Source organism: Puccinia triticina, chromosome 2A, assembly GCF_026914185.1.
Source record: "Puccinia triticina chromosome 2A, complete sequence".
Taxonomy (NCBI): domain Eukaryota; kingdom Fungi; phylum Basidiomycota; class Pucciniomycetes; order Pucciniales; family Pucciniaceae; genus Puccinia; species Puccinia triticina.
In genome coordinates this window covers 1,089,290-1,099,289 of record NC_070559.1, presented here as the reverse complement: position 1 = coordinate 1,099,289, position 10,000 = coordinate 1,089,290, and the positions used below count along the sequence as shown (strand labels likewise).

The following is a 10,000-nucleotide window of genomic DNA, read 5'->3' as shown; positions in this document are numbered from 1 at the left end:
AAAACCATACAGCCTGAGAGTATTCCTGTGTTATTATTGGATACAAGGGCTTGGGGCTTGGTGGCTCGATGGGCCTGGTCAACCCTGCAAATGGTCTTGCGGCAACGGACGCCGGAGGGCTCCCAGGCGAGCTTGTCGGGCGCGGGCAGTGGCGCTTTGTTCGCTAACTGGGCTGCCATCTTCAGATAGACCATCGACTGGGCCATGTTGACAGGCAGGTTCATCTGGCCCAGCATTTACGACATGCCCAGCCTCTACAGGAACAAAGGAAAAATATCAGTCAAGAGGGAGATTGATTTGTGAGATCAACAAGACTTACGTAAACGCAGGCACATTTTTCAGAACTTGTGGGCACCCACGACCCGGTTCCAGTCCTCGCAGTTCTCTTACTCCCTGCCAATCCTGAACCAGGCAAGATAGCAGCCAAGCAGTGCATCACTCTCAAATCTCTGAAGGAAAACAAGGGGTCTTTGGGGTGATAGGAGGGGAAAGTGCCAGTGGCAAAGAGGTTGCCACAGAGGTAGATGGCCTCGGCGCCAGTGGTGAAGGGTGAAAATGTCTCCGCAGAGGTAGATGGCCTCGGTGCCGGTGGTGAAGAGTTTGCCGCGGAGATAAAGGGCCTCAGCACTTTAGAAAGTGGCATGATGATATTGTACCGGCTGTCAGTTGAGAAGTAGGAATCCGACCAGAGGTGGACCCCATCACCAGGAAAAAAAAATGGTCACTTGATGACAAGTGAAATCATGCCAGCTCCAGCGGGCTACCCATCATCTACCCACCATCTACCAATCATCTACCCAACATCTACCCAACATCTACCCACCATCTAACCACTTTCAGAATTTCCACAGGAGATCCTCAGTTTTCAATGGGCACCACTGATCCCCATTTCTGGTCAGCTGATACTCAGCTTTAGCTCCAAGCTTATGCTCAGCTCTGTTGCCCAGCTCATGCTCAGCTTTGTTGCCCAGATCAGAACCAGTCCTGGCCCAGCTGCGTTTCAGCTTTTTTCCACTCATGGCTCATCTTAGACTCATACTAGGACTATTGTCAGCGCCCGTCTCTTATGTGACAAGGCGTTGATGGGTTTTAGATTACAAACTGCCGCAATTATGTAGCGGAGTTGGGTTTTTTCTGGGTCACACTATAGCCTAAGGCCAGTGGAAAGAAGTCCTACTCGACGCCGAAGAGCGGAGGGACTGGCACCCTTACATATGTAAGGGGACGCGGCGAAAATGAAGCCAAGCGCCGTTGAGTTATAAGGATGAGATCACTTATCTTCTAGGTTACAGGTGTGATAACTACACCTGTACCTAGGGGGAAGATACACGAAGAGAAGGAAGAGCTGTAAGGGAAGAAAAAGGTTAGTGTAGATTATGTAAAACCTTACTCACTGTAATTTCAGTAAGGTACACGGGTTTGTATGGCAATAATCTGGGTGGGAGAATCTCTACAGGTGAGAGACCTCCCTTTTTATATTGCAGGGATCAGCTCCCTCCTTTGAGTCAAGGTCCTGAGGGATCCTTAACTCCAAGGAGGAGTGATCACGGAATTCAGAAGGGGATTTACATAAATGGGTATGTAATCTCCCCATTTGTACATACATTGAGCTTAATCAGGATGAATACACAGAGAGATAAGATTATCTCTCTCTGTATGTACAAAATATGTAATCAGTGTGAAATAAGGTTAATTACATATTCAAAAGAATGTGAAATATGTAGTGAGTACATAATAATAGTACATATGAATAAAAGGTACATACTTAATGTAATGACAGGGAATTGAACTCTTGACTTCATGTACATGAGTCAATTATTAAAGCAGTCTTTAACCATTAGGTTATAAGACATGTATTGTGCATTGTAGACACATGAACTTAGTGTCTCAGTGTCTGACAACTATCATTGGCCCAGCCAATGCTCAGCTTTGGACCAGTATTGGCTCAGCTGATTTTCAGCTTTGGATAAATCTCGGCCCAGCCAATGCTCAGATTCTGAGTCTGACCACTCCTGTAACAGCTTATGCTCATCTGTGGACCAGCCTTGGCTCAGCTGATGCTCAGCTGTGGACCAACCTTGGCTAAGACAATGCTCAGCTGTGGGCCAGCCTTGTCTCAGCTGATGCTCAGCTGTGGACCAGCCTTGGCTCAGCTGATTCTCAGCTGTGGACCAGCCTTGGCTCAGCTGATGCTCAGCTGTGGACCAGCCTTGGCTCAGCTGATGCTCAGCTGATGCTCAGCTGTGGAACAGCCTTGGCTCAGGTGATATTAATCTTTTGAATAGTCTTAAAACATCTGATACTCAGCTTTAGAACAGCCTTGGCTCAGCCAATGCTCAGCTTTGTACCAGCATTGGCTCAGCTGATGCTCAGCTTTTGAAAAGTTTTGGCCCAGCTGGTGTTAATCTTTGGAACAGTATTGTCCCAGCTGATCCTAAGCTCTGCACAAGCCTTTTCCAAGATGATGCTCAGCTTTGGACCATTGTTGGCTAAGCTGATGCTCAGATTTGGAATATTCTTGGTCCAGCTGACACTTGAGTTTGTATCAGGCTTGGAATATCCAATGCTCAGCTTTGGCCCAGGCTCAGCCAATGCTCAGCTTTGGCCCAGGCTCAGTCAATGCCTACTGCTCAGCTTATGATGAGCATCAGCTTTTCCTGGGAAAAAAATTAGGATCAGCTGACTGTGCCACATTGAGTGCTCTTTTGCAGTCCTGCAAGCTCTACAAGTGCTGGTGGAGCAGACTTGGAGCAGCGCTGGAGTAGCTCTGGAGCAGAAACCAAAGCTGCATCATGTCACTTGCCATCAAGTGACTATTTTTTTTCCTGGTGCATTCATAGGAAGAGGCAGAGGTCCGGTGGTGATTGTGGAGATGGTGATCCAAGACGGTCTGCTTGAACTTTAGGCTGTTCAGATTTTAATTCAAATAGATAGAGCTGATCGCCTCAGCATCTCGGGCGTCATGCCGGCAGGTTTCAAGTCAAGTTGGCAACTGAATCAGCATAAAGAGAACCCAGCGCGGTTGGGTAGGTCTGGATTGGCACTCAAATTGATCGGTCCGGCTTGCTCAAACATCATGATTGTGTACCAGTGGCTCACGGAGCCTTGCGCCGGATGTGGCCCCACAAACTCCACCTCTTCGTCTGCTCCTTTCTCCGTTGTTAGGTCTAGATTGCCATTTGATGTTGCCGGAATCAAAAAATTGGCTCTGTCATTAATCCCCATTTTTATTTATTTATTTATTTTGGATTCAGAGAGGGTTTAGGCTTTTTGTGGCATAGTGGTTGTTGGCAGTATGTCAGCAGGGTTCTCCCCAATATTCATTGTCAATACATTTTGTTTCAGTTTTTGTGAAACTATATGTTACCTGATCAACCAATTATAGAAAGAATTCAACAAGCAATTTTGACAAGGGTTGGGAACATCTACATGTGTACAAAAGATAGGCTTCAGTTTTCTTTCCTGCCGATGACAATAAGAATCAACAAAGTTTTGAGAAAAAGAGGTAGAGGAGTCTAACCGTGATTGACCATAACAAGCATGTATAGTTTTGGCTTGGGATGGATGACTTGGGGCCACTAATTGGATGACTGATGGCTTTGTGGACTGAACATTTTATCAACAGGAAAAAAATAGATATTGGTTGAATTATTAAACCAGCTATATTGTTATCAATATTTGAAGAAGTAGTGGAGACTTGGCTTACTTTTGAGTTTGGAACAAAGTTGCCAATGTTGATCAATTGGTTAGTGTTTGAAAGATAGTTGTTATGGAACTCAATTTTCAGGTCAACAGTTGGATCAATCAACAGAAACAGATCCTAGTTGAAGAATTGTTTCCATCTTTGCAAAGAGAGGAAAAAGGGATTTTCTTTTATCAAGCTTAATAATATGGAATCAATAGTCTTCAATGAGTGTGATGGAAAAAACCTCACAAGACAACCTAGTTAGCCTTCTTTCCTCCATTGTTGTTGTTCTAAAAATTGGTATATTGGCTTTGACGTATCAACCCCAAAACCAAGGTCTGGCCAAAGATTGCCGTCAGATTCATCAATTGCAGCAACAATGGGAGGTTACGTTATAGATAATGCAAAGTAACGTTAACGTAACTAAAAAAAGCACGTTATCGTTGAAGTTTCTTCTAACTTTTTCAAGTTGTGTTAGGTGTATTTTTCCTTCTTTTTTTCTCACTTGAGTTACGTTATCTGGTTTTTTTTATTCTTTATTTTTTAGAAAAGTTACGTTATTCACGGCAGCCAGCTCGCTTTAGAGCGAGCTGGGTTTGTACGTGCCGCAGTTGTAATGTCGGTTTACGTGTAATCCGACAGTACAGCCGCGGCGCACTGAACTGACGGCAGCAAGCTTGCTCCAGAGCGAGCTGGGTTTGTACGCGCCGCAGTCGTACTGTCGGTTTACGTGTAATCCGACAGGACAGCCGCAGCGCACTGAACTGACGGCAGCAAGCTCGCTCCAGAGCGTTATTTCACTTTTTTTGTCAAAAGAAAGTTAAGTTACTGCCGGGCTCAGGAGGAATGAAAAATCATAAGTTACGTTTCCTGAGCCCGGTCTTGCTTCAAGTTAAAAAAAACTTTAACTGGTGAGAAGATAACGGAAAAAGTTACGTTACGAAAATCGCTTCAGATATCGTAACGTATGTAACTTCCCATCATTGATTGCAGGATCACCCCCAAGCTTTTTGTACAGAGAAGCAAAATCAAACCAATTCAGTCTCTCACATGATGTCTTCTGGAGTGTAATTTCTTACTTTGTGTCAACCAGAGCCAACGGGCCATGCTTTGATTATCCAGAAAGATACCTCGCAAATGCCTGTCTCAAACAAGAGCTACAATTGGCAAGTAGTTTGATATTGATTGGAAGGCGGTGGTGAGGGCTGAATTGGTTGAATTGGTAACAAAGCGGTTAGTTAGTTGAGTAGTGATTGGAAACAAGTGGTGGCGGTAGAGACTGGCCACGGGCAAGGAGGTGGAGACACGGTGAGGGGCAGGCAGTGGCAAGTCACAGTGGTATGAGCAACCAGCAGCAAGTTAGGCGTGTTTAGACCTTGGTGACCTCCCCAGCGGTCCAGTCAAATTTTAAGTACTTCACTACTGTCGGACCAAGGGTCTTGTAGAGCAAGATGATGATGAGAGAGTAAGCTGGACAATCCACTGTCAGGGTTTGATGTACATACATGTAGTCAGTGCCATGTGGGTCGAACATACAGTGGCGGATGCGGTGGGGCGGTTGCAGATGGTTATCAACCATAGGTGGAGTCGAGGGGAAGGGCAAGGCTAACCAAAGTTGGATATAAAAGCTGGTCCTTGTGGTTTTGATTAATTGCCAGGGCGTCCTCTGCCGCTGTAATTCCAGTGTGCCGTTTGTCCTCACCCCCTCCGCTGTTGCACTTGCGCAGTTTGAGGGGCTAAACTCGTTGGCCCCCTTTGCATAATGCCTTCAATGCGGCGCGCTGGGGGTCATCCTCTCACCATTTTTAACCCTGCTAGACAGGGATGGATGGTGGGCCACGGTGCATCAGCTTGCTGTTTTTAGGTGGCTGGGTGCAGATTATTGTTCTATTTTTGGTTTTTGTAATATTTTAGTTTTTGTGTTGATTTTGGTATTTGTGAGGGAGAACCCTTCATTTTTTTTTTCTGGGAGTTGTAGAGGGGAAACCCTTGATTTTTTTGGGGATTTTTGGAAATTTGTAGGGGAAACCCTTGAATTTTTGTTTTGTGAATCCAAGGCTTTAATAAACTTGGATTTCAACTGACAGCAGTTTCTTGAATTTTTTTCACAGTTTAGGGGCCTCTGTAGCCATCTAGATACTTCACCGTCAGGTTGCAAGATGGCCTCTCTGTTTTCACTTCTTTGCATACTTGCTGTTGTCTTGGATGGCCTCGGGCACAAAGGCACATGTTGCAGCAACCCTTTCATCCACACGCTGTGGTGGGCAATCTGGTACACGCGGAGGAATCAAGCTTTTTGCCGCGCACGGCGCGCGCCAGAGGACGTCAAGACTCAAGACATCAAGATTCAGCTTTCAGCCCTCGAGGCCTCCTCAAGTTCAACGGCGCGGCGTGGCGCGCATCCTCGAGGCGTTTCAGGTCTTCTTCCCCCCCCCCTCTTCCTTGTGTTTTGGCTTTCTTGGTCCTGTTTTCTTTTAAGTTTATCTTTCATCATGTTTTGTTATTTCCTCTTTCACATTGCGCGCGTTGGATAGGTTTTGTATGAGGAGGGTTGGTTTGTTTTGTTTCTGTTTTGTTTGGGTTTGTTTCTGTCTTTTGTCTCGTGTTGTTGTTGCGCGCGCGTGCGCGCTAGGTTGTGATGAGATGTCTGCTACATGTCACCAACTCCAAGGTTTGAGTTCAGTTTGAACTCAGGCTTTGGAGCGGCATGGACCTACTCTGAACCATAATTTTCAGTTTCTCCATCAAAAATTCAAAGTTATAAGTCTTGGCAACTGTCTGCCCGAAGTATCAGCTCGTTAAAGTTCAATTTCCCCGCAACGCCGATCTCTTCCAACTCTCTGGTTTAGATCACAACCCCGCCGGCAGTATCCCCGGCTCCTCTCTCAAACAAAATCGCCGACGTGCATCTCTAGCCGTCGTAAAATCAAACCCCCCCCCAACGCTACACGAATCTCGGCGCTCTTTATCGGCCAAACACCCGGAGGGCATATTCCTTAGTCTCTTTTCTTTTATTTCTTTCCCCTCCTCGAACTGCTGCCGGCCTAGCACCGGCCAGAGTTCCATATTTGGTCCCCCGAGCCGGGATCAAACCAGCGACCTCAAGATTTACAGTCTCGCCGATTTGGACGGTTTCGAGACGCTTGGCGGTCTTTGTTCTTACTTTAAGGTTTCTTTTCTTTTTCTTTAGGGTTCAACGGCGAGGGCAAGGAGACTAGAAGTAAGTCCCTCCAATTGTGCACCTCCCGGGTTCTCACTACTATAGTCGCAACATTACGCCGCCACACCTGTGAGCCAGAAACTCCCCCTGTCTCTTTAGGATTCCCTCGATGGCCGAAGATTCCAGGATGATCAAGATCAAACCCCAGGATAAAACTCTGGGTTTCAATGGCACCAACGTAGAACGTTTCTTGGCCGACTATCAGCTGGCGGCTAGGCTCGATGGCGCTTCTGAGCTCGACATGGCGCAACAAGTGCGTTTCTTTATTCGAGGAGCTGAGGTCAAGGACATTGTCGAGACTCTTGATGGTTTCGAGCCGCCAAACTGGGCACTGCTGAAGGCGGCTATGAAGTCTCACTGGGGCAGGATTGATACGGCCCGCTTTACGACTCAGGATCTGGAGGAGTTGGTTCAGGGATGGAAGGCCAAGGGCGGAGTCGCGTCAGTTGTGGACTTTCAGGGATTTCGCAAAACCTGGCAGCCGATCCAGTCGTATCTACTGCGCAAGGACCATATTGACTCGGTAGAAGAAATCAAACGTCTCTACTATCAATCGTTTTCGGCCGGCGTTCAGGAGAGGATTCGCGATCAGCTAATCAAGGACAAGACCATGATCACAACTCAGGATAATAGATTTAAGTTACCGACCTTCGAGATCTTGAAGAAAGCCGTCAAGGAGGTGATGAAGACTCAGACGGCGCTTACGTTCGAAGGCTCGCGTGCCGAAGTTCCCGTTCTAGTCGGCTCCTTCAAGCAAGCAAACAATGTAATGCAGAAGATGGAGTCTGATCGACGTCCTAAGGAGGCCCCGAGTCAAGTAAGGGCGCCCGCTACGGTGGACGAAATCGAACGTATGCTCCAGTCCTTTGAACAGCGGTTGGAGCAAAAGTTTGCAGCTCAGGCAAGACCTTCGACGCCCCGCAGCCCTATAGTCTGTTACTATTTTCATAGGGAGGGCCACGGTCTTGGCCGATGCGTCGAACTACAGAAGGACAAGGAAGAAAAGTTGGTGGAGCAGAGGGGGGGCAGTTTCTTCCTCCCCAATGGCGCGCTTATTCCCGTTGATTCATCGCGCCCGATCCGCCATGTGGTAGCCTCGTACAACCCAAAGGCAGCAACGGCTAGCGTCCCAGATCAGGAGTTTAGAGCGGCGTGCGGTTCTCTGGACCCGTGGCAACCACCTTCTATTTCCTCTCAGTCGTTCTCGGGAACGTATCAGTCTGATCCCGCAAAGAAGAAGCATGAGGCTCCCAAGCCTTTCAAGACTCCAGCGGTCCCTCCCTCTGCGGCGCGGCGACCGATGCGTACGGTTCCAGCCCCGAAATCAGGGTCAGATACAGATGGAATGGATGCTGAATCCGAGTTGTTTGAGCGGGTGCCTGCGGCTCCCCCTACCGAAGATACGCCGAAGGACAGTCCCGCCGCGCCGTCGACGTCCAAGACAATCCCGCCGACCCCTAAGGTGCGCTTTGAGCGTGGTATCTCCAAGGACCACCCCAATGCGGCGGACGTGATACTCAAGAAGATGTTTGACGTCAACGTGCCGAACGTCACTGTATCCGAGTTGTTGGCCGTGGCCCCGTCAGTAGCCGAAGGTATGAAGAAGTGGGTTTCACGACGGCGCGTCGAGGTCGGGGCGGATGAGATGAGGGTGTCATCTGGAACGCTGGCAGAGGACTCGGAAGGCGAAGGGCGGATCGACGGGATGAGGCTTTATTCTTGTCCACTAGGTTACATGCCGTGTTTGGTCGGCAACAAGGAGAGTAACGCCCTCCCGTTAATCGACTCGGGTTCCCAGTTAAATTTGATTTTGGACGCCATGGCTAATAAGTTTAACATTAGTCCTTGCGTAAATTTTAGTTCTGCGGTGTACGGGCTCGGAAACCAGGCGTGTGAACTCGTTGGGGTCGCGGAAGACGTCCCAATTCGAGTGGGAAAGACAATTGTCGGCTCGTGTCATTTCTGGATCACACGTATGGATGGGCCCCTTATTTTCGGCCGACCGTTCCTCATGGATTTCAATGCAACCTTGAATTTCGACAACCAAGTGGGCGAGCGGATCCTCTTGCCGGATTCGACGGGCCGCAAGATCGAAGTCTCTTTATGCTCGGTGGATTCCGGACGCTGGGAGCGCGACTTTCCCGGCCATGGGCGCAAGGCGGTTCTTTCTCACAAGGGAAAGGCTCGCGATGACCCTTTGGAGGGCCGTCATTTTTTGTAGATGCGGTTGATTCGGGAGGCGGCAGATCTAATCTAGAGTTCCGAAATCTTGCCGCTGGATCAACTTTCTCTCAAGGAACTCACAGGTCTTATTTCTCTTTCTCTTCCCATGTTCAACAAGAAAACCAATCCAAAAATTTCAAAAAACATTCAAAAATCACTCAAAACTCAGCAAAAATATTTCCTGCGGCCGATTCAGCGCTCTCAATCAATTCTCCCCAAGTTTCTCTTAAGTTTCCTCAAGTTTCTGGGTCTCTGCGCGAAGGTCTAATGATGTTGGATGTAGCGGAGGAGAATGGGTGCCCGCGGAGGCAGGGAGAACTAAAAGTAAGTTCCTCCCAATCGTGCACCTCCGGGCAAGATGCCACCTTGTCGTCGAAAACTCTACCATGCGCCACAGTTGTGAGCCCCACCGGTTTTCCCTCGTGTTCTTCCCCTCTAGATGGCTTGGCAATTCTGTCCACGAGTCTCCGCGACAAGAATAAACTAGCCGTTACTTCACGCCTCCGTAATGAGGAAAAACTATCGTCAGGCTCAGATCTTTCACGGCTCCGTAACAAGAATAAACTAGATACGTCCTATGACGTCCTCTGCAATGAGATTAATCTAGTAATACTCCGCGATGAGTCTAAACTCCCGAGCCTCCGCAACAAGGGAAAACTAAAGATCCTCCGCGATGAGGTGAAACTAGCGAATTATGGAACGACGGAGGAGGGAAGAGTAGTGGCGCGGAGGTTGGGAGAACTAGAAGTAAGTTCCTCCCAGTTATGCACCTCCAAGGGTCCTTCTACACCAAGTCGAAAACATTACGTCGCCACACATGTGAGCCTTGGACGCTTTTGCCATGTACCCTCTGCAGATGCGGAGCCCGGCTC

The 10,000-nt window shown here is 48.1% G+C and overlaps 1 protein-coding gene across 1 annotated transcript; it reads right to left on the bottom strand.

The window, feature by feature from the left end:
* Nucleotides 1-236: 236 nt before the first annotated feature.
* PtA15_2A118 (uncharacterized protein) lies at nt 237-643 on the bottom strand (the record flags this gene model as incomplete). Its single annotated transcript, XM_053166106.1, has 2 exons — nt 237-254; nt 320-643. 2 exons carry the CDS (start codon nt 641-643, stop codon nt 237-239), a joined length of 342 nt encoding a protein of 113 aa, XP_053017361.1.
* Between the last annotated feature and the right edge of the window lie 9,357 nt (nt 644-10,000).